Raw genomic sequence first — 24,395 nt, 5'->3', positions numbered from 1 at the left:
TCCATACTCACTTAAAAGCACTGAGACCACGCTACATATTCCCATCATGCTAGAATTCCCTACTTCAAGTGAAATCACTAAGTAGGAGAGTCCTGAGTTGCTGTTTTGTTTGTTTTTAATATATAATTCTAACAGCTACCTAATTTCTAAATAATTAAGTTAGCTATCCCTTACAGTTATTTGTTTAGGTTTTGGTAACTTGTTCAGCAAAGCATCAGTCAATCCATAGTGCAAACCTCATTAGGCCAAAGATGATACTAGGATATTAATAAGTTTCTGAGATGATTCTGCTAAAGGGCTTCCTGGACCCCCATGTTAAAAAGAGATAGTCTTAAATCAGTAATGCTTTTGCGGTGGTGGCAGGGGATAGACTGAAGTCTACAGCTAAAATAGCTCCTATACAGGTGCATCAAATAAGGGTTTCTGCCTTGGCGAAGAGTTTAGAACTAAGAAAATCAGAGAGGATGGCATCACCGCCTGAACTCTCTACTCATCCTCTAAGGAATGTGTGAACCTGTAGGTTTGAGTTAGCTTGAAGCCGCTTAAGTTTTTAGTTCAGAGATCAACATCCGTGATAACTAGCAGTCTGCAGAATCTGATTGTTTCAGACCACCACCTGTCTGTTATTCTGCCATACTATTGTGGTTGTGTCATGCTGTGATACTAGAAGCTATGTCACTGTGGTTTTAAAAGCCAGCAGGGTCACCTAAAGTGAAAAAAGTTTTCGCAGAGCTTCCAGACGAAGAACAGACTATGGAGAAGGCATTGGCTGTCCCCTTCTGAGGAGAAGCTAGCCACTGAAACGTTCTGGATTGCTTCAAAGCATCATCAGTTACTGACAACCTCATGCACAGAAGAACGTTGTATTAAGGATGCTAGAAGATGAGCCCTCAAGTCAGAGTATGACTGGGGAGGAGCTGCTCTCTCTCAGCAGAGCCGGCCATCACTACGATGGGGAGGGACTAGAGACTGTGGAAGAAAGCCTTGCGGACTTTCATTTGCAGATGTAGCTGACTCAGAATGATCAGAAACAGATGCAAACATAAGTCAATAACTGGAACTTGGAATGTACAAAGTATGAATCCAGGAAAATTCGAAGTCATCAAGAATAGGGTAGAATACATGAAGATTTATATTCTACTCATTAATGAGCTGAAATGGACTGTACTGGCCATTTAGAATCAGAATATCATATAGTTTTTCATTCCAAGAAAGGATTCAAGAGTATTGGCATTACATTCAGGTTGAAAAGTACATATCAAGATATGCCTTTAAATACAATGCTGGGTGTGATAAGATAATATCTATCTGCATACAAAGAAATTCACTCAATAAAACTATTATTCAGATTTATACACCAACCACCAATGCTAGTGATGAAGAAATTGAAAAATTCTGTCACCTTCAATCGCGTATGGATTAAATGCAATCAAGATACCTTGATAATTATTGCTTATTGGAATGAAAAAGTTGGAAACAAAATGGAAGAAAAACATGGCATTGGTGATAGAAATGAAGCTGGAGATTGCATGAAACAATTTCGCAAGTCCAATGTCACTGCCAATATCTTTTCTCAAGAACACAAATGGTGACGATCTATGTGGATTGCCCCAGACAGAATTTATAGAAATCAAATTGACCATGTCTGTTGTAAGAGATAAGAGGGAAGTTCAATATCAGCAGCAAAACTGAGACCAGGGACTGACTTTGGACCACCATTAATTGCTAATATGTAAGTTCAGGTTGAAGTGGAAGGAGATTAAAACAAACTCACCGGAGCCAAAATATCGCCTTGATGCATTTCCTCAGAATCTGGAACATCTCAAGCACAGTTATGACCCAGTGAACACTAATGGCAAGAGAATTGATTGGATTGAGCTATGAGATGGCATAAAGAACATCATGCACGAGGAAGCAAAGGGTCATTTAAAGGACAGGGGGAAGGAAAGAAAATATCAAAGTAGATCGCAGAAGAGACTCTGAAATTTTTACTTGTAAAGTAGCTAAGGGAAAACGACGAGGTGAAAAAGTTCAACAGAAAATTTCAAAGGGCAGTTTGAGAAGACAAAGTCAATTATTATAATAAAATATATAAAAATGTAGAGCTGTAACCCTTAAAAGGAAGAACTCATTCAGCATATCTTAATCTGAAAGAACTATAGGGATAAAAAGTAATCCTTGAGTTGCAACAATGAAAGACTCTGGGGGGAAAAATAATGAGCAATGTAGGAGGCATCAAAAGAAGACCAAAAGGCTACATGGAGTCATTGTACCAAAAAGAACTGGTACATATCAGCCATTTCAAGAGATAGCAAATGAGCAAGGACCTAATCTACTGACAGAAGTCCAAGGCGCACTAAAAGCATTAGCCAAAACAAATTTCCTGGAATAGATGGAGCATCAAGGGAAATGTTTGAACTCACCGATGAAGCATTGGACTCGCTCCCTGGCCATGGCAAGATATTTACAAAACAGCTACTTGGCCAACTGTCGGGAAGAGATCCATGTGTGCATGCCTTTCAAAGAAAGGTGACTCAACAATGCTCAATTATAGAATAATACCACACGTCAATAAATTCTTTCTGAAGATCATCCAACAACAGTTGCAGCAGTTCATTGACAGGGAGGTGCGAGCTTCAGAAGAGGACATGGAGCAAGGCATATCATTGCTGATGTCAGATGGATCTTGGCTGAAAGCGAGACTCCCAGAAAGACTACTTGTGTTTAATAGCCTATACAGTGGTATTTAACTGTGTAGGTGCTAGCAACCCACACACAACCTTGGAAAGAATGGGAATCCCAAAACACTTCATTGTGCTTATGCAAAACCTTTATTGTGCTCATACAGATCGAGGGGCAGTTGTGTGAACAGAATGAGGAAATAGTGCATGGTTTAAAATCAAGAAAGGTTATGTCACGGTTGCACCCTCTTGCCTACTTATTCAAACTGTATACTGAGCAAATAATCAAAGACCCTGGCGAATAAGAAGAATGAGGCATCAGGATTGAAGGAAGGTTTAACAACCTGCAATATGCAGATGACACAGCCTTGCTTGCTGAAAGTGAGGAATTGAAGCACTTGCAGATGAAGATCAGGGATTGCATCCCTCAGTATGGATTACATCTTGATGTAAAGAAACCAAAAATCCTCAAAACAAACCAATAGGTAACATTAAGATAAGCAGAGAAAAGATTGAAAATGTCAAGGATTTAATCTTGCCTGGATCCACAATCAAAGCTCAGGGAAGCAACAGTCACGACTTCAAACGATGTATTGCATTGGGTAAGTCTGCTACACAAGACCAATTAAAAGTGTTGAAAAGTAAAGATGTTACTTTAAAGACAAAGGTGTGTCTAACCAAAACCATGGTGTTTTCAATCACATTATATGCATGTGACACTTGGACACTGAATAAGGAAGACTGAAGAAAAATTGATGCATTTGAAGTATAGCGTTAGCCAAGAATATTGAAAGCTCCACAGATTGCCCAATGGACAAGCAAAGCTGCCTTAGAATAAGTTCAGCCACCGTGTTCCTTAGCGGCACGGGTAGGGAGACATTGTCTCACATAGTTTGGATATGTTGTCAGGAGAGACTAGTCCCTAGGGAAGGACATCATGGTTGGTAAGTGTGGGGTGGGGGGTGGCAGCAAAAAGAGGAAGGTGCTCCACAGATGGATTGACACAGTAGCTACAACAAAAGGCTCAAAGATAATAACAATTGTGTTGATGGGCAGGACTTCGTGATGTGTCTTTCCGTTGTGCATTGGGTCACTGTGAATCAGAACTGAATCATTGGCACCTAAAACAACATTTTTTTTCAGAACCTACTAGCTGCTCCAAAGGAGAAAGATAAGGGTATCTGCTCCTATTTAAAAAAAAAGTCTTGGCATTGGACCTCGACTCACGTCCTCCCTCAACGCAAGAACACTTTGTTCTAATAACCTGGCATTCTGTGATGCTTGCCTTCCCCACACAATCGCTGAGGGCAAATGGGTGTATTAGTAAATGTGGTGAAGAAAGCTGATGGTCCCCAGCTATCAAAAAATATAGCTTCTGGGGTCTTAGAGGCTTGTAGATAAACAAGCAGCCATCTAGAAGAGAAGCAACAAGCCCACACGGAAGAAGCACACCCGCCTGTGCGATCATGAGGTGTTGACAGGATCAGGTATCAAGGCATCAGAAGACCCAGAACAAACAATCGTATCAATGTGAACGAGGTGGGAGAGGAGTGGAGACCCAAAATCTATCTGGAGACAATTGGACATCCCCTCGCAGAAGGGTCACAAGGAAGGGACAAGCCAGTCGGGGTACAGTATAGCTGACAGAACATACAATATTCCTCTAGTTCTTTAATGCTCCTCCCCACCACTATCATGGCCCCAGTTCTACCTTACAAATCAGGCTAGACCAGAGCATGTACACTGGTACAGCTAAGAGCTCTTGACACATGGTCCAGGACAGATAAAACCCTCATAGCAACACCATGAAGGTAGGGGGAAGGTGGGGGGAGAAAAGGGGAACCAATCACAATGATCAACATAGAACCACCCCTCCCAGGGGACAAACAACAGAAACGTGGGTGTAGGGAGACAGCAGTCAGTGTAATATATGAAAATAATAATTATAAATTATCAAGGGTTCATGATGGAGGGAGAAGAGGGAAGAAAAAACTGAGGAGCTGCTACCAAGGGCTCAAGTAGAAAGAAAAAGTTTTTAAAGGATGATGGTAACATATTTACGAATGTGCTTGACACAATGGATGTACGGATTGTTTTAGGAGCTGTAAGAGCCCCCAGTAAAATGATTGGGGAAAAATGTCTTGGAATCCTAGGAAGCACTTCTCCTCTGTCCTACAGGGACACTGAGTCAGCAGAGAATTGAGGGCAGTCGATGGATCCAGCAATTTTGAAAAGCTGCCGTGGAGGAGACATAGACTCAATATTTCCTAACTAAAAAGAAATTATAGTTATATATATTTTTAAATACCCACATTTACACTTATAGAACTCTACAAAAGTGTTGTTCAAGAGAAATTAGATGTCAAAATAATGGAGAATTTAGGCTTGAGCAGAGCTTTATCTGAAGTAGTAGTCATGCCCATCTTCATTTATTACCCTAAGTCACATCAGCTATGAAGAAGAAAATGCATTTCTAGATGTCTCCCTGTTAATAAAAACAAGCTATCTTTTTGCCAATATAAAAATTCATTGCAAGTATTTGCCTTTTAGATAGGACAAGCTTCTATTTACTTTTTAGAAAAGCCTGGCACACTGCTTGGGAAAGAAATATTCTGGCTTTCACAACTTGAGCAATTTTCTTTTTTCAATAAAGCAGGTCTTTTGTCTTATGAGCAGAAGGCTGTGTAGTCTCATGTCAAACACCTGTAATTTAATTCTGGGGCACTGGAGACATGCATGGAACTTCTTTCTATCTATTTCATTTCTAGTGTACTTTCATATTAGAATGCTAGTATTCCTATGGCTAGAACCCCAAATGAATTCCTTAGCACTTCATGGTACAAACACCAGCATTGTTTTGTAAAAAATAGTTGATGTCCAGTCAATTCCAACTCCTAGGGATCCTAGGGATGTCAGAATACAACCTCATGGAGTTTTCAATGGCTCAGTTCTTTGAAGCAGTCTCTGGGCATTTCTTCAACACCCCTGAGTGGGCTCGAACCTCCAAAGTTTCTGTTAACAGGTGAAGGCGTTAAGTTATTTTCATTACCCCAGGACTACAGAACAGCAGACTAATTACTATCTCTATTCCCATGGACTCCATTAGCAAAATACTTTCCCTATGGGATGACCAGTACATCTCAAGTAATACTTTTCTATGATTAGACTGTTCCTTAGAAAAACTTCCGAAGTCCTGAATTCCTACGCTGGCTTTATCTCTTAGGCCATGTATGTCATCCCTTTCCCAGGACGCTAGCATGCTTCTCTCACTCTCAGCTATGGATATAGTTCTAAAAAGTTACCATTCCAGTTGTAGTAAGTAGATGTCATCATTTGACAACCCTGCTCAAGAGGTCAAGGGAAAAAGTTTAAACTTTATGAAAGAAAGTTGGAATATTTGTTGAGATACAGGGGGATCGCTTTGAAAAAGAAACTATGACAGATTGTGTCTACACCACCCCATTTGTAAAGAGTGGCCTTTTATTTGCCACTTTTCGAAAAGCGTGGTTCTTTTTGAAGCAGGGGAGAGCCAGACTTCCTTTGTGGCCCTTTAGGCTCCCCTGTGTTCGGTCTCTGCTTTCACACTGTAAGAGGCTCTTTCTGGTCTCTGCCTGTTTATAAAGGGAAAGAGACCGCTGTTCAGTTTCCTGGCAGCCACAGGTGTCTCTGTAGGACACCTTTAGGAGGAAAAACAAAACAAAACAAAAGAAAACTGAATTCCTGCTTGGGATAATTTTATGAGCTCTGTAAGAATTCACTTTTATCATTTAACACCTGCACATAATGTGTACTGATGTTTGTTCTGAGAACCAATTCCTACATTATTAGAAATCCCAGTCTGTAAAGTCATAGAATTTTAGAGCCATGTAAGACATCTTGCTTCTAGCTACAAGCTTCTAAAATGAGCACATCTTTTGAATGTTGATGTTACCTTACTGGGAAATCTATCTCATGGTTACTGTTTTACATATTGCTTTATAGTATGTTCAGAGGCTACAATTAAAATGGAGACACGGGCTTTGTAATGGCTTCATGAAGCGACCTCAGCACTTTAGACTGAGCAAAGAAGACCTCCTTTAGTCCCACTCTCCTTCTGATGTTCGCTGGCTGTAATTATTCCACTCTCGCTCTCGCTCTCTCAAGTGGAATCTGTAGTTTCCGCTTTGTTTCTGTGGTATTATATGATTGCCAACATATTAATTGATTTGACTACATTGGTTTAATCTTCATGAATAACTTATATACTGGTATTATGAAAAGGAAAAGGAAACAGAGTGAATTTAACCAGCACTTTTTAAAGATAAAATAAACCTTGCAACTATGAGCATCTTGTTAACATTGCATAACTGTACATTATTCTTTCTCAAAGTTCAGGTAATGTCTAATTCAGGCGCAGGGGGTTTAGATCCCAAATGTTTGTTGATTTATGAACCCTAAACTGACTTACCCTGGGACGCATTCCCTTTTGTAGCCACTGCTGGACCCACGGATCACCTGAAAGCCACGTCAGAATGGAATATCATTTTGATACCATGTCCCTCAAAGTGGTCACTGGCTGCATTTTCAAATATTCCCCACTCTGGGGAACCTTATTTATAGAAAGTGCACACAGGAATGATTCACTTGCGAAGCTCATGTCAAATAGCCTCACGTTATAGTTTGACTCTCTGTGGCCTAGAAATATTTCCCAGCGGGGCTGAACTTGTTAGCAAGAACGGAGGTGAGGTACAATTAGAACCAGAAGGAAGGGATAAGGAAGGAGAAGGAATGCAGTTCACTCACATTGCCTAATAAGAAAAGGACACAAATGGCTTCAGATTTCATTAAAGAATATCATCTCTTATATTTACAAATGATCAAATAACATATTTCCATTGGGGGGAATCATAGTGCCTAAGTGCTAACAGTTCATATTGGATGATTCCAGTGTTGTTGGAACTAACCTTTCTGTTTCCCATTAAGGTGACCTATTTGTTTGATAATGGAGGAACAGTCTTCTTTGCTATTTTTATGGCAATCTGGGGTAAGTGTCTTATTATTTACTTGCTAGTTCTCATTTGCTGAGGTTATTATGTATGTCATTATCTCTGTCACGTACATTCTCTCTCACACACACATCATGTATTATTTTAGCAATCAAATCCCTTGCTTGGTACTTACCCTTTATACACATGTGTCATTTCTATGAGAGTGTATCTCTTGATTGAGTCTTCTAGTCTCTAAAGCCCTAGACATTACTATAAACTAGAGAGCATGCTTTTCGTGCTAAAAGCAAATAGTCATTAAAGACAAACAGAAACATACTAGAATCCAAATTAACCTTATTGCATTAATCCTGGTCACAGGGTTGTTGAGAAATTTTGGTCCCCAGTTTTAAGTTTGTTTCTTTGCTTACGTCTCATTTTAATTTTTTGAACCTCCAGACTTCATACTTTCAGATGCCCAGAATATACTCCATATATGATTAAACAATGTCTAATATGAAATAAATCCTGAATCTAACAAGTTATGTGCAAGGGTAGGCAATGCCTCACTTTTGTCACCATGTTTCTCAGTTGCTTTTTTTTTAAGGCATCAAGTTGAAACTTAAAATGTATACAGCCAGATTAGAATTTGATACCATTTGAACTCTTTAGAGAAACTATTACCTTACCAGTTAGTGGCTTCTCTACCATGGGTCAGTTACCTATAAAATCGTTGGCAACCTGATAGCCCCAAGAAGCTGACCATATGTATGGAATCACGCAGAAAAATGAAAAACAAATCCTGGAATATTGGTTTCTCCCTTCCTGTTTCCTATTCCACCAATAACAAGAACTTTGTTCCATCCTCTGTAACAGTGTAAACCAAAAATAACATAATCCTTCTAATACCTAGTCAAAAGTATGCCTGCCCAAAGAATGGCAATCATGAAGAATCAAACGTTGGTTTCTGTTTGAAACAAACAAACAAAAAGTCCCTACATGTCGTTCAAGGCTTTCTTTTAACAAGGCTCTCGTGGTAGAATCTTACGGTGTTACCCGATTCCATGAACATCACTTCTTAATAAATTACAGATCAGTCCTCATGAGTGTTAGTTAATGTGTGTTGTAGCCTAGCCAAAAAACGTAAGAAAAGAAACCCATTGGTGAGTCTCTCTTTCTGTGTGCTTCTGTGTTAGACTCCTGCTTTGGCTCTTCTGCATAATCCACGTAACAGTGATCCTGCATCATCTTTCGGTGGGTGGATTAGGAGAGGGCCAAATGTCGGGGAACACTGGATATCTGAAGGCTTTTCCCCCTTAGTTTTATACTGAGATCCGAAGTGGAGGTATGTCGTCCATAGGAATGCCCTCCTGTGCACGCTCTCGGCCCATAGTCATAGATGAATCAAGCACACTGGGATTATAGTAGCTAGAATTCCCAAAACTCACATCACAAGGTTCAGGTGCATTGTCTAATCGAAGAACTAGAAAAAAACAAACAAAAACAAAATAGTTTATAGCAAGAATCTAAAGACACAGGCTTGGACATGTTATTCAATCTAGGAATTGTACTAGATGAATAAATAGAGATTATTTTAGATACTATTTTGAAATTTTAAATAAGGATATTTTCAAGTCACATTTCTCTGAGACAAAGGGAACAGTTTTACTTACAAAATTTCACTATAGTTGGTCAAACATGAATTAGAAAGTACCACAAAAGAATGTCATCACTATGTTTACAAAAGTATTGATATGTGCATCGTTGACTTTGGAATCTTGACAATTTCAGAATCTTGTCAGTGTTCATAATGTTTAATTTAAAGCATAAAAATATTTTAAAGTGAATTCAAAATTGATGTTATTATTATGCAAGTATCTTGGCAACTCTGTGATTGTGCTGTTTAAAATAGAGATGAAAAAAAGAGCTATTCATTAAAGCTTGTTTCCTTCTGGTAAACGCCACGTGTCATTTACTTGAGGTTTTCTTATTGCTGATACAGGGCACATTTTTTTTCCCTTTCAACTAGTAGTCCTATATATTGTTCATGAATTGATTTTCAAAGGAAAACAAACATGCACAATCCAGATCTACATGTAGTGACCTGCTTATCAATTTAGTCACTTAATTAAGTATCTTCATCTGCGTAGGGATTTGACAGAAGTGTCTAAAAACTGGGGTTCCCTGGGTAGTGAGCACGATGGTCAGCATGAAGGGCTGTTCATCTGAAGGTTCAAGTCCACCCGGAGACGCCGTAGAAGCAAGGTGGACTAGAGTTCTGAGAGACCAGACATGAGAAACCATGTACGGTACATTGGCTGCCCTGACCCCTACTTGACTTGATGCAAACCAGATGAGGTGTTCTCGTTGTTGTTCTGATGTTGCTTTTGAGGGGGAAGTACAAATATATTTTAGTTAGTCTCTTATAACTAAATGACAACCCCACTATATTGTATCAATTTGATAAGATTAGCTTGTAAAGATACAGGAAAAGACAAGATTTGGAAATTTACTACTGGAAGCCAATAAGCCAACTTTAGTTTAATTTATAATTAATGTACTTGGTTCTGAAAATTAGTAATTTTTCATTCATGACCTGAGCTTATAGAAAAATCAGTAGGACTTCTCAGCCAGACCCCCGCAGAGAGCATTCAGCTCTTTGTTCTGGTGGCCAAAGTCTGGTGCGAGGACGAAACACATTTGTGTTTGTCTGAAGAATTCAGAAAAGAAAGAAATGATCACTTAAACATTTGAAGTTATTTAATGTATGTTCTAATTCGTGTTTCATTACTAAATATCAAAATGCACTGTTTTCATTTAGCAGATACATTTCTCATTCATAGATAGCATGTTTGGCTTCCCCCAGCATATGAATGGAAATTCTTGAATTGAAATATATTGAACTTTATGTACACAAATATGCAACCCTTTAAACATTTTTAAACAAATCATTAAGATGGTGACTAAGGGGTGATTATTGGTTTGTAAACTTTAGAAGAGTGTCAAAAGAGAATAAATTGATACTCAAATCACATCTATTAATATATCTAACAACAGCAACTAATGACTTTTCAATTAACTATTAATCAGACCAGATTTTTTTCTTTATATCATACCAGTATCTTCTAATTTTATTAATGTATTTTAAATGTGGGGATCACTACTCGAAACAAATTTTGATGTAATGAGCAAGAGTTCCAAGTTATGTTTAAATTGCACTTACAGGTTTTATAATTATTGTGGTTTCATTCTCTGAGAGACAAAGCAGTTAAGATGAAAGCTTTCAGATTTTTTTGTTTGTTTGGAGTTTTTAAAAATAAATTTCTTCTAAGCAATATAATAGGCATAAGCACATTCACTTAATTAAAACCACTGTGTTCACATGGAATAGTGAAATCTTTTTTTTTTTACCTGGTTCATTTCTGTCATCGTAAAGCCGCTGATGGGAAAACGAATCAGTTTTCCTTCTGCCACACAACAAATAGCCAACAAGACTAAGCAACGAAGCACCCAGAATAGCTCCTAAAATGGCCCCAAACACTACTCCTGTATTTCTATTCTCTACAAAACAAACACACAAAGAAGGGAAAGTAAATTAATTTACAGCTAAGAAATAAAAGATAATTCTTCAAATAAAAACAGTACAAATGGACTTCCTCTATACATGTTTCTAAAACTAAATCATGGTGATTTTGTATGTGTTGTAAAATACATACATCCTGATAAAATCATACTTATAATTTTAATTACCTTAAATACTTACAAATCAATATTTTATAGCTGCCTCGTCAACATTAGTCTTATCGAGATTCCTTGTATCTACACCACTTGTACTTGATATGAAAGTTAAAATTTAATTCTTTAATTTTTTTCTCACTTCTGAATTTCTGATGAACTTAAATGAGGAAATGAAATTTGAGTTTATTTCCCTAAAAATTTAAAAGGAATGAGTAATAGAAAATTAATTTATAAAATGTCAAGTGAAAAAGAACTATAAAAGGAAAAAATAAATACATCTTATTTAGGATATCATGATATGAGATATTTCCAAATACAATACATGGATCAAAGTAACATATTTGCCCCACAGGGAATCTTTGGAACAAATGTATAGGTCTGAGTTAATTTCACTCTGCCACCTCCTTTAGTAAATACCTTATTTGGGGGCTAAGTCATCAGTAGATTATATTTCAAATCAGTGTCTTTAGGAGACTCTGAACTTGTAAGGAAGGTCTGACCTTTAGTGTTATAGTGTGTCATTTCTATATGTAATTTTCACAGTATTATTGTTTTATTCTGATGAATCATAATGCTATAGTAATTTTGGAGAAACCGTGAGATGTCCTAAAATTGTTATCTCTAGCAATATAAAATAATGTCTTTTTTCAAATTTTTATGATTCTAATGTACAAGGTTTTGGTGTATTTAATGTTCTGTGTTTTTTCCCTTCCATTTCTAGAGAAGCTTATGGCTTAGGAAGGCAAGGGATCATTTAGGTTCCCTGATTCTACGTAACTGCCCAATTCTGTAACGGGCAGCCTTCACATTGGAGCGCAATAAAATTGCTGTTACCATTTTTTCAATAAACCTAGTAGAAGAGAATCATGTTAGGAGTAAGCACTTAGAATTCTCAATATGTAGGCAGTTCTCTATATGTAGAGAGTTAGGGATGTCTGCCTTAACAAAAACTTGCACTTGCACTTAAACTTGTAAATGTGTCCCCTTTGAAATGCTTAAGGAGCCCTAGTGGTTTAGCTGGGTCCTGTTCAGCTGCTCACTGCAGGTCCTGGTTGCACTCTACCAGCAGCTCTGTGGAAGATAAAGGCAATCTTTATTTGGCAATCTTCTGCTTAAGATTGACAGCCTCAGAAACCCAAAAGGACAATTCTCCTCTGTCTTCTAGGGCGGTTCTGAGGCACAATCAACTCAATCGCAGTGTTTGGTTTTAGTTGGTGAAAGTAACAATTGAACCAGTCCCTACTTGTGACAAATACTTAATCACTATCACCCTCACATGAAGCTTTTAAATCAGTGAAAAGGCTTAGAGCCATTTCTCATACTGAAGGGAACCTAAATAAGACTGTGCCACTGTTCCGACTTACCTACAAATTCAACTTAAAGATAAACTCAGTGGTGGATCTCATTAGTTTATACCTTGGGGCTGCCTGTATTCACTTTAGAGAGACAAATGAAGGAATTAAAAATATATATATTGATAACGGAATATGAGAATATATATAAATTAAAATGTATGTTAAAATTATACATACAAAATAATTTGGTTGTGGTACTAAAACAAAGAGTAGAGTTTAGAATTTAAAATTTCTCCTACCCACTGGCAACAACATTATATGTTCATTTCTACATATGAATTGATTTTTACATTGTTAAATATAATCTGCAAGTAAACACCACTGGAAGCTAGTGAGTTTTAGGAGGAGGGTATGAGTGTTGATTATTGTTATTAATTGGGAAACAATTATGGTTAGATTTCAAAATGAAAGAAAGTATGGTCAATGAAACATTAAATCTTAAAGAGATTTTCCATTTTCTGGCTTAAATTAAATGAAACAAATCTATATAATGCAATTTTCTTGTGATAATCAAAGCTAAAATGATGTTCATTAGCAAATGAACTAAAAATTAAATAGCTTTTCCTTTCATTGAATTTGTTTTAAAGATTCTTATATCAGGTTCTACTATTGTCCTGTGCTATCCAGTGTTAGGTAATATATAAATTCATTCATATGGTTCCATTTTTAAGACTACACACTGAGACACATAAGAGTTTGTATTATAGTCTTCCAAATAGCATGTACTATTTTAAAAATCAGTGAAAATTCTTATCCATTATTTCAAAACTGGCCTGCTTTAGTTTCTATCCCTTTGCGACCTAAATTACTCATTTTATTCCACGTCTCTTAGCATACAGCCATTGACTATTAACTGGCATGTAGTAATGTAAGTATGACAACCACTTTCATATGTCTAGGGAATATCATAATTGGTCTGCAAAAGTAAGCACTGTCTATGCTATTTATTATATTGTCTTCTTTCCCCTTAAGTGTGTTGCAGTTCTTAGATTTAATCTATAGAATCTTCTTAAAAATTTAGTTTTACATACAATCAAAATGAAATCCATTTATATTTACCTTCTTGGGGGTCTGCCGTATTTGAAAGGATTTTTGAAGTATTCATAAACTTTACTGTGGGTTGTGCAGTGGTCTTTTCTGGATAGGGTGTAAAGCCAGCAAAACTATCATTGGTTGTGGGAAGCCAGGTGGTTGGTTCCACTATCAAGGGAGTCACAGACCTGGTAGTTGGTACTGGAGGCTGGATACTAACAGTCATGGAACTGTTGTCTGTGTGATTCCTGGTCAAAGTAGTCATCGGCGACGTGAACATCTCTGAAGGTACAGAAGGTGATGTCGCATTGGCAGGTACTGAGACTGGCAAAGAATGCTCATCTCTGTCAGATGAGTTCAAAGGCAGTTTAGAAACAAAGCTATGGATCAAGGGAGGACTTGTAGAGAGTGTAGATGCCGCTGTTATAATCCTGGAAGAGTTGTCTGTTGACCAGTCGCTGGAGAAAGTCTCCTTGGCATGTTTTTCATTTAATGGATCTAACACAGAGGGATTACTTGTGCTGGACTTGACGGTTCCTTTATTTTCTTCGACGAGTTTTCCTCCAGTTTCCAAAGGAATAGATTCATGTCCAACTGTTTTTGAGACTTCTGTATTGCTGTTTGTTATACTTAATTCTGAATATTCCTTCCCATAGGTTCCAAATAGTAGTAAACTAAACAAACTTGATACCAACAGAACTTTTGCTAAGGTCCACATTGTACCGACTTTGGAGACTTGGTTAAAAAGTAGCTGGAAGAAAATAACAGCAGTTTGAATTTTTAAATGAAGCATTTTGAATTTTTAAAACAGATTTATGTTTTGTGAGTTAATAAATCCAAAAAATCTAATGTTAGATGATAATACCGATTTTTTTCCTCCAGATTTTTGTTTTCTTTGAATTATTTATTAAAACTAGACTTCCTAAATTTTAATGTCTATGTAATATTCCTTCCTTGCTTCTAGGAAAATACCATAATACTAGACAAAAACTTGTCTAGGCCAGACTCAATGTTCATTTGGTTTTGGACAAGTTATGTGTGTGTGTATACATTCACACATCTGTTTTACAAATTTTGTGGAACAATTTCATAATCTATCAATTCCATTTTCTTATAAATTTCTTAAAATTCCCAGTATATATGAATCTGAGAAGTAACTTTTAATGTAAATATTGGACATATAGGGCAGACCCATTTCTTCAATCTAAGGAGACAAATTCTTCATAAAGATATTTGGCATATATCTTATATAAGTAGCATTACTGTTTATACTCTAATTATATCAGGTCCTTACAATAAAAGACCCATAAACTTCACTTGAAAACACTTTTTAGCATCAATATTTTGATGTTATTTGAATTTGAAATTGACATCCCTCTTTCATATTTTTCATTTTTATGATGCCCCTTTTCCTGTTTAATTTCAAACTAAGAAGAATTAAACTTTAGGAATTATTTAATACAACTCTTTTATATTACAAATGAAGAATGTAATTGATGATGCCAACATGGATGTTGAAAAGTGGATGTTGAAAAACAATTCTTAGGTAGATAGTGGCAGCACTTGGGTTTCAAATTTCAGGAATTTAAGTGCACCATTTTGTCTCTTAAGCGAAGAAAGTAGCACCTATTATAAAAAGAATGGTACAGAAAGGGGTTTGGGAATTAAGTTTATATAAAAATCTGGCCTTACAGATAACCTGTAAAATAATCACACTAATAAGTATACTGAATTTACAGTGGTGTTTTGATGATTAAGTAATATGATGTATCTGTCTGAAAGTAAGGACTTAGGGACTCTAACCACTCATTTTAGTTTAAAGAATTCACAAATATTCCATTTGATCCTATCAAAGATCCTGAGGGCAATGAGGCCTTACCCTCATTTTGAGATAAACTGAGTCTCAGAGTGGCCAGGTGGCTTGCTCAGGGTTCTACATGAACAATAAGACAGTAAAAGAGATGAAAATAGTTTTATCTGGAAATATTTCAATCCAGTATTGTCTACCATTTCTCATGAGCGCTCCCTAAAGGACCACACCTCTTCTCAGCCTGCTTTCTCCTGATTTGTCAGTTGGTACAGTTGGTGAGCTTCCCCTCGCTGTAATCACCATTCGATTGTAGGTGTCTTCGCTTCTCTTGCTTGAGGAGCAGCCTTCGATGTGCATAAGTCACCCTGATGCACTCATGCTGTAAATCTTGTAGCAGACACTCCATCCCTGAGAATCCCTAAGGTTTTTGAGGTCTCGCCCATTGCTAAATTAATGGTTTTCATGAATTTTGCTTATCACTCTAGAAACTTCTACTTTAAGAAAAGGGAGATGGACTTACAAGCACATTATCTTGTAAAACATTATTTTGAGAGTTTTCAAGCTAAATGTCAAGCAGCAGCAGATTTTATAAAACATTGTAGAATATTTCTACACTGAAAATTAACAGATTAGACCTACAAGCGACAACACAGATTAATCTCTATAAAACAGAACTTAAAAAGCGACTCGTTGTATGTGAGTCTGTATGTATACAGTGCAAAAACAGGCAAATAACAGCATGAATGGCCTCCACTAAGAACGTCCTTGGACATGAGACCAGAAGAACCTAGGTGGTGCTCCTTCCTACTACTGTTACTGAACGAGGAACCCTGGTTCAAATGAGCAAAATGCAGCAGAGAATGTCCAATTATCAGGGAGTAGAGACTTCCAGAGCCATGGAGGTAGGGTGAATCTATGAGATTATTGCCCGACAATAAACCTTACAACAAAATCAGGCCTTAAGCCAAAACCATGGCCTGAAATGTTCTTGAAGCCAACCAATAGTTGAGATTACCAAGTAAATAATGTGTACCTTGAGCATTATGCTCTTTAAAAACGATTTAAATAAGATCAAGTTGGCCACGGCAAATGGAAAGATTACACAGGCAGCTCAGAGGCAGCAGATTGATGTTCATGGGGAGGAACAATTCAGAAAGGAAAGGAGAATGAATGCACAACTTGAAAACTATGATCAATGTCACGGAATTGCACATACGAAAGCAGTTCAATTGGTGGATATTGTATGTGTATATGCTCAAAAGCCAAATAATAAAAAATAATAATAATATTTGAAGGGAGTAAAATTGTTACTACAGGAAGGAAGGTGACCATATTGATTGGGAAAGGAACAGGAAGAAACTTCAGCATTATATTTTCCTTAACCTAGTCATGTTTACCTGGCTTTTTGTTTTAGCGATAATTCTGTTTATTTGTATAGCATGCATCTTTCCGTAATAACCAATAAAATTGGTGATGCTTACCTAAAAACATGCAAAGTAAATACTGAGGAAAAGTTGATCAACCTCATTTTACAAATAATGGGAAGATGCAAAAAGCATAAAAATGACATATCTAAGGTCACACTGTCAGTAACTGAGAGAGAGTGATAGGATTCCATCCTAGACATGTCTAATTTAAAGCTAATCTTTACTTACCTGTGCAATGGAAGTTGCAATGAAAGAAAGAATTTGGTATTTAGCTGCTTTAGAACTTTCCCCACCTTCATTTTCCTAGCATAACCTCTCCTAATTTTATGAATTTAACAAAGAAAGCTTGAAAATTCCAATTTTTTTAAAAGATTGCAAAATGGAATGTTTTGAACTTCATCAAGTACCTCTTCATAATTTTAAGGAAACCCTAGCAAGTGTATCTTTAGTTTCTAAATAGTCACTTTCACCAAATAGTTTACAGAACAGCAGAATGTGCAGAATCACCTCCAGGACCTCTAGTTCATTACCTTTAAATTAATAATCCCTCACCTAGAACATTTAAAATACAAAATTCAGTTTGACTGAAAAATATTTATAGGCAAATTTGCAGAAATATCAGATTCATAGCAAACACCATAGGCTTTCATCCAACTGAGCAAAGCCCGAGTGGTGTTATACGGTAAGTACTGGACTGCTAACCATAAAGTCAGCAGTTCAAACCCACCGGTGGCTCCTTTGGAGAAAGATGATATTATTTGCTCCCATAGAGAGTCAGAGCCTTGGAAAAATCCAAGGTAGATTTGCTACGAGTTGGAATTGACTCGCTGGCCATAAGTGTAGGTAGGCGGTTCAATTAATTTATGAATTATGCCTGCCCCCATTCTATCTCCTTATGAGGTTTGAATTGTTCTTTCTAAAACTAGCTATTCTGTGCTTCAATTCCTAACAAAGTGGTCACCCGAGAGGTAAAACAGAGCTGCAACTGTGCTAGTTTTCTCATACTCTGACACGAGGAAAGATAATGGCAATGAGATTGTATTCTGTCTCCATATGAGGACTATGCATTTCCTGAAATTAACAAAGTGAGTGTTGTGGCTCCCGTTCACCTCGCCTGTAACTTTGGACTGCCCAGGGGATTTTGTCCCTTAATTCAGCTTTTCATTGCACTTTGAAAAGCTAAGGCACCTATATCTCACATGAGTCAATCTATCTGTAATTGCAATTTATTTCCTAGGCAAAGGAAGAGAGGGAGAAGGTTTTATGTTGTGACTACTGTTTATCATCTACTCAGAAAACAATCCATGAGTGGCCGAAGGCTTTTGTGAATAAGGATGCATTCTTCTTATTCGTAAACATAGCTGTTGGGTATAGCTTATGCTTCCTGGCGTCAAAGAAAACCAGGGTACACCTCTTACTTGGATCTTTCATATTCAAGGAGTAAAAGTAGCCAGAAATTGAAACCATAAGTTATTCTGAACCCCAGCCTGAACATTTTGCCAAAGCAAGGATCAGGCCATTGCTGTTAAGTACAGGCTCCTCCTGAACTGAACAGAGCACATTGTACAACAGAGGAGTGGAATAGGGGTTCGCTAGGTGCCCTAGACTCCAGGCAGGGCTGACACTTTTTCCACTGGGGACCCATTTTCTCCTGAGCAATTTGCCACATAGGCAAGTGCTGCCAGAAACACCTGGGATTCAGTACACGTTTGATTTTGCATTAAGTTTTGATCACCTGTTCAAAAGCATTTTATGGTTGTCAGATTTCTCATGGCCCCCACATTCAGTTATGGACCCCACAATCAGTGGCAGTCCATAGTTTAAGAAGCAGGGCCGAGAGGACCGACATTAAATCTGCGTTCTGTCTCTCTGCCTGTTCTCCCAGGCACTCTCTCCAGAGTACAGGTGTGTATCTAGTAGTGTCTATTTCCTGTGTGAAATGATGCTGGGTTGTGGCTGCCTTGCTTGGATGCACCCAAGTTCAACTATTTCCTAGGGGATGGTGTAGGGGCAGAAAGTGACAGGAGCAGAGATAGGATAAAGTACGGGGTAGGGGTAGCAGATATTTGTAGAGGGACTGAAATGCAGGACAACCAGTTAACTTCCTGATGGAAGCTTCTAGGGGAAATTTTGCAATGTGAGAGAAACTGTCTCTTTGTGGACTCAGGACATGTGCCTGACACAAGTCTTGGTCTTTTCAATTGCTTCGTATGCACACAAATGCCGGACAATGAATAAGGAAGCCAACGGAAAAATGGGGCTTTTAAATGGTGGTGTTCACAGAGTGTTGATGATACCAGGGAGTGCCACAAAATGAGGAACTCCATCTCGGAGGAAGTTGAGTCAGTATGCTCCATGGAAGGGAGAATGGTGAAAGTTCATCTCCCACATGTGGAGCCTGTCATGAAGAGGGCCAGGGGACTGAAGAAGGATCAGCGGGAGAGAGCAGACCCTCAGAGAGATGGGTTGATAAAGTGACAGCAGCAATGGGCTCAAACAGCGTGACAATTGTGAGCAGGATGCAGGATCCAGCGGTGCTTTATTATGTTGTGCTTGGTGTTGATCGGTACCTAAACTGATGCTACTGTACGGAAGAACAATAAAAGAGGAATTTTCAAGTTGACATGGAGTCCATATGTGGGGCAAAACTGTTCACCCACTTAGAGTTCAAATTCACTCTGAGATGCTGTAGAAAAAAGGCCTCGCAAACTACTCAAGACAGCCCCCCCCCCCAAAAAAAAGCCAAATCGCCAAACTTTTCAAAACCAAAAACTAACCAAAATCTATTCCAACTCATAGTGACCCTGTAGAGGACTCCTGAGGTTATAATTCTTTTTGGGGTCACATGACTTCATCTTCATTCTACCGAGCAGCCAGTGGGTTTGAACTGCCAACTTTGCAGCTAGCAGTACGACACCTGACCGTGCCTCGGGGCACTGTGCCATGTGTCAGAATTAAATCCATGCCAACTGAGAACTGATAAAACAGATGAACAAGAATCCAAACTTATAAATGTAGAATTCTTATAGGGAAGAGGCATAAAGGAAGATTCCCAGCCAATTTTTGATAAAATAAATAAAGATCCTATTTTTTATATATTTAAATGTCTTTATTTCTGGGATTTAACACTTTTTAAAAGTACACTTATAGAGTGAATAATCTATTTTTTTAAAAATCATTCTTTACACAGAAAGACATTATTTTCTTTCCTCTCTTTGATGTTGGCACTGAAAGATGGTTTCACATTACTACTGGAGGCCTAGAGGAGGTGATCTCTCACACACACACACACACACACACACACACACACACACACACACGCAAATCCCTCTCTGCCCTCCACCCCAACCCACCCCAACAAGCCTGGCCATTAAGTAAAGCAAAGCAAATCCACCTTATCTGAGCATAATTTTGCTCCCATGCGCATGCATTAAGCCATTATTCTGCTCAGCCACCTTCTTTGCTGTAACTGATTCCTACCCGTTTCATATCATTTTAAAAATAGGATCCCTTGGTATGCTCAGTTAACCATGCAAGATAAGGAAAGAATGATACAGACAAAACTCAGTCTGTATCAGAAATATGAAATAAAAACATAATGCATTATATGAAAGCATGTTTCCATAGTGAAATGACCACAGGCATTATATTACTTTTCTCCTATATGTTTTATATCATATTTTGTTATAAATATTTGGCTGCCAATTAAGATAGCTGAGTTTTTTCCTCTTTACTATAGGAATCTCAGACTCACCGAGCACCAAGATTTCAGGCATGGCTTTCCAAATTTGGACCTGCCTGTGCATTCCTGGAATGAAAGAGCTACACGAGTAGGGAACATCAAGAATGGTTGTTCTAGAAATATCTCTTCTGATAGGTTTAGCGAGAGTGAGAAGACTACCCAGTAGTAGGATTTTTTCCCCTAAGGGCCTTTAATCTATTATTTCTCCTTTAACTGAATGGGGATGGGGGAAAGGAAAAAGGAAATCTGACTTTCCTTCAGGAAAACAAACAAAAAGCCCCACAACATATGGTAAAGTTTTAAATGTCATGTTTTATTTAAAGACAAGTGTGAAACTAGATAACACACACACACACACACACACACACACACATTCCTCTAACCCAAACCCACTACTATCTAATTGGTTACTTACCTGACAGTGCTACCATGACTCCCATAGTATTCCATAAACAAACAAACAAATAAACCCAAAACCCACTGATGCCAAGTCTATTCTGACTCAAAGTCACCCCTTGAGTGACTAGAACTTCTTCCTAGGGTTTTCAGTCAATCTTTACATGAGTAGAAAGCTTCATCGTTCTCCCCGAGTGGCCGTGAGTTCAAACTGCTAACCACGAAGTTAGCAACCCAAGGAGTAATCCACTAGGCCACCCTGCTACATGGGAGTACTTAGTCCTCAGCAATAATGTAGGCAGTCCGCAGTAAGATCCATCCCTAAGTGTGTCTTTAAGCTGTAGGTAGGTCTGAATGGCTCCTATTTACCCTCCCTTTAGTGCACGAAAAGACCTTGTGCCTTGACAACAGGGATCCAGACTATGCCTGTGCACTAAGTGGAAGGACTGGTCATGATGAATCTGTTGCAAGTATGGACTGGTCAAAGTGAGGGCAAATTTGGTCATATTAAAGGGAAAGTAAGAGTTGTCCAGAGTAGTACATTCTTAATCTGAGAATTATCTGTAATCGGGTGAGTGTCAAACAGGAAAAAAAAAAAAAAAGAATCTCACAAGTAAATATGGACCCGATTTAAAAAAATCCATTTTTAACCATCTATTACATTTCACTATCTGTAGGAAAAGCTGGTATAGGTCATATTCTATAGAAAGTGGGTAAATAGAAAATTCTCATCTCTTAATAAAGTGAGTATTACATGTTCCCTGAATGAAAATATTTGTAAGAAACTGTATCCATGGATTTATCCCATAGGTGTCTTTGATAGTAAAGTAATGCTATTAAGTAAGCATTGGATTGCCAACTTTAACGTTGGCTATTATAACCAACCAGATGAGGCCAACTACTCCTATGAGATATACTGCTTTGGGAGTGTCGCTATGAGTCAGAATCAAGCAAATAAGAGTGAGTTTGGCTTTTTAAGTTTATAATTTAACCTTTTCGATATCCAATGAGTGTTATAAATGGAGTCATATCAAGATAAATAAAATTATGTACAGCATTTTGATAAATTTTTAATTAAGAAAATTTTGGAAAAGATGTAGAAGTGTATATGCCATTATGTTGCAAGATTTTTTTCTACAATATCATGTTTGAATACTTAAAGCTCCCCCTATTTAACTAAAATAAATCATTCAAATATGTGTTCACTTTATGTTCATGCTCCCATTTCTGCTTGAAGTATTTTGAAACCTTCATTAAATCCACCATAAGGAAATTCTATCTTGTAGTCACAAACACCTTAAGTAAGAATTTCATTTAGCTCTTCAACTCATTTCGTCCTCTAGTAATCCTTAAAGTTAGCACCATTAAAATGGCAAATTCTCAGTTGGAAGGATAATTACTTCATAAAAACAACTACCTTGCTTTACAAGGGTCTCTGTAGTTACCTGCCAGACGACTCTGTCAAAGTTTGAAGCTGCTCTGATTCCCTTTTGCTTACTAAACTAGAGAGAGAAAGAGAGAGAGAGAGAGACCCAGCACAGCGACACACACTTACCTTCCGTTCTCAGAGGGTTTGACACACAGGAGCTAAAACATAGCAGTTGATCACTGTGGTCCGGGTCCCAATGACTGCTGAGTGTTAGCGAAAAAAGATGGGTTAAATGCGACAGAGTCACACTGAGCGAGAGGGTGCCAGAGAAACAAAATTAGGCGCGGCTGGCTGTGCACTGCTTGTATAATAGAATGCCTGAGAACCTGACTGACCTGCTTCTCAGCTGTCAGCTTGAGATATCGCCTCACCAAGTCCTTAAAAAAAGCCCAGCCATTGGGCTTTCAGAGGCTGGTTCTTTAGACTTGGGGGAGGTCTCATTCTCTTCAAAGTGGTGAAACAAAGAACATCCATTTCTTGCTTGAACTGAAACCTTTTGTGCAAAAAAAAACAAACACACAGTTAAATTTTCTTGTCCAATAGCAATTTCTGACAAACCCCAGGTTCTGCACCACTGGACCTGTTGCTGTCTGCCCACAGCGGTTCTCCTAACCCGTAAACATCTTTCTTTTCCTCCGCTGTTGTCCTTTCCTGTTCTTAACACGGAGCCGAGGAAATGCAGTGGGGTTTGTCATGAGGGATAGCTGCAGTGGACTGAAAAGAGTTTTCAAAAAAGTCACACTTAGCCTAGAGTGAGTCAATCATAATGGATTCTTTAAGGAGGCTCTGAAGTGTAAGTTCACTGTAATTACCAGGATGGGGATCGGGTGTCGGGCTAAATCTCAGGAGTGTGGAGTGTAACTGGGGCCTGTCAGAGAATGGCCGAGTGATACCCAGGAGTCCTGGGAGCCTTCTAGATCAGGCCGTTTCACCCTGCGTTCTGTGGGCATTTCCCTCTGCTTAGACTTCGGAGTGGTCAGAGGATCTCCAGTCGGGCTTGATTAAACACTAGAGTGGGATAACCACCTGACACATGGCCCTCACTTCCTTTCATGGCTTGTGAAAGAGAGAAGAGTGAAACTGCTCTTTTTGGGGGGGTGGGGTGGAGGTGAGGGTTTCTGCACATCAATATTTGGCGACTGGTGCCAAGGTCTCAGTAAGCCCGGATTCATCCTTGGTTTCCGTTGTGCAAGGGGATACGTGTCCAACCATTGAGAGAAAAATGAGACCTCAGTTAAGATGCAGAAACTGGTCAGCTTCACTTTGAAAGCAAAGAATCTGCCCAGTCAATCGGTCCCAGGAAAGAGGGCAGTAATTCTAAAGTTAAAACATTGCTGAAATCCAAAGGGTTTCTGAGAATGTGGTTATGAGCTAAACTAACCCCTACAACTTATTCAATCAAAGGTATGAATCGAGGCTAGTTAAAGTTAGTGAACTTTTTAACTAAGGAGCTCAATAGAACTCTATGGGTTATGTTCAAATTAGCCAATTACTGGAAGAAAACTCTAAATTCAAAAATAAGGTATTTTCTATCTGTACTTTGAGAATTGTGCATGAATTGGACAGGGTATATTATACCCTTAGACATTGGTATATGAAATGAGATCATGACCCCTTTCTAACTGGACTGTAGTAATTATGGTTTATACCAGGCAGGGAGATCACAAGGTACTTTTGATACAACACCTCAATTGTTTTCATTTCCAGAACAGTCTAAGTTAATCTCACTTGATCCCTTTTCCTGAAGACAGTGTGGCCCCAGAATCCTTCGTCTCATTGTCTTCCAGACAACCATAACCAACTGATTAGAGCTGACCTCGA

General features: G+C 38.2%; 2 protein-coding genes across 3 annotated transcripts in view; one reads left to right on the top strand and one right to left on the bottom strand.

The window, feature by feature from the left end:
- ANO3 (anoctamin 3) overlaps positions 1-24,395 on the top strand; it is a 225,775-nt gene that overhangs the window by 125,105 nt on the left and 76,275 nt on the right. The window contains exon 13 of the mRNA XM_004708249.2: positions 7,644-7,704. Coding sequence (XP_004708306.1) covers positions 7,644-7,704 — 61 coding nt within the window. The remainder of the gene's footprint in view (positions 1-7,643; positions 7,705-24,395) is intronic.
- Positions 7,500-22,986, bottom strand: MUC15 (mucin 15, cell surface associated). Of its 2 annotated transcripts, XM_045291036.1 has the most exons (5): positions 22,701-22,986; positions 19,925-19,983; positions 13,798-14,521; positions 11,057-11,206; positions 7,500-9,128 (listed from the first exon to the last, which is right to left on the bottom strand). In XM_045291036.1, the coding sequence occupies exons 3-5, from the start codon at positions 14,486-14,488 to the stop codon at positions 8,968-8,970; spliced, it is 1,002 nt and encodes a 333-aa protein (XP_045146971.1). In that variant the 5' UTR covers positions 14,489-14,521; positions 19,925-19,983; positions 22,701-22,986; the 3' UTR covers positions 7,500-8,967. The 2 variants fall into 2 exon arrangements, with proteins under 2 accessions (XP_045146971.1, XP_004708305.1); XM_004708248.2 differs by lacking the exon at positions 19,925-19,983 and having other exon boundaries at positions 22,701-22,985.

This window comes from Echinops telfairi, unplaced genomic scaffold, assembly GCF_000313985.2.
Source record: "Echinops telfairi isolate 266 unplaced genomic scaffold, ASM31398v2 ScPeMD7_60;HRSCAF=208, whole genome shotgun sequence".
Lineage (NCBI taxonomy): Eukaryota > Metazoa > Chordata > Mammalia > Afrosoricida > Tenrecidae > Echinops > Echinops telfairi.
Note: the sequence above shows the minus strand (reverse complement) of the source record. Positions and strands in the feature narration are given on the sequence as shown.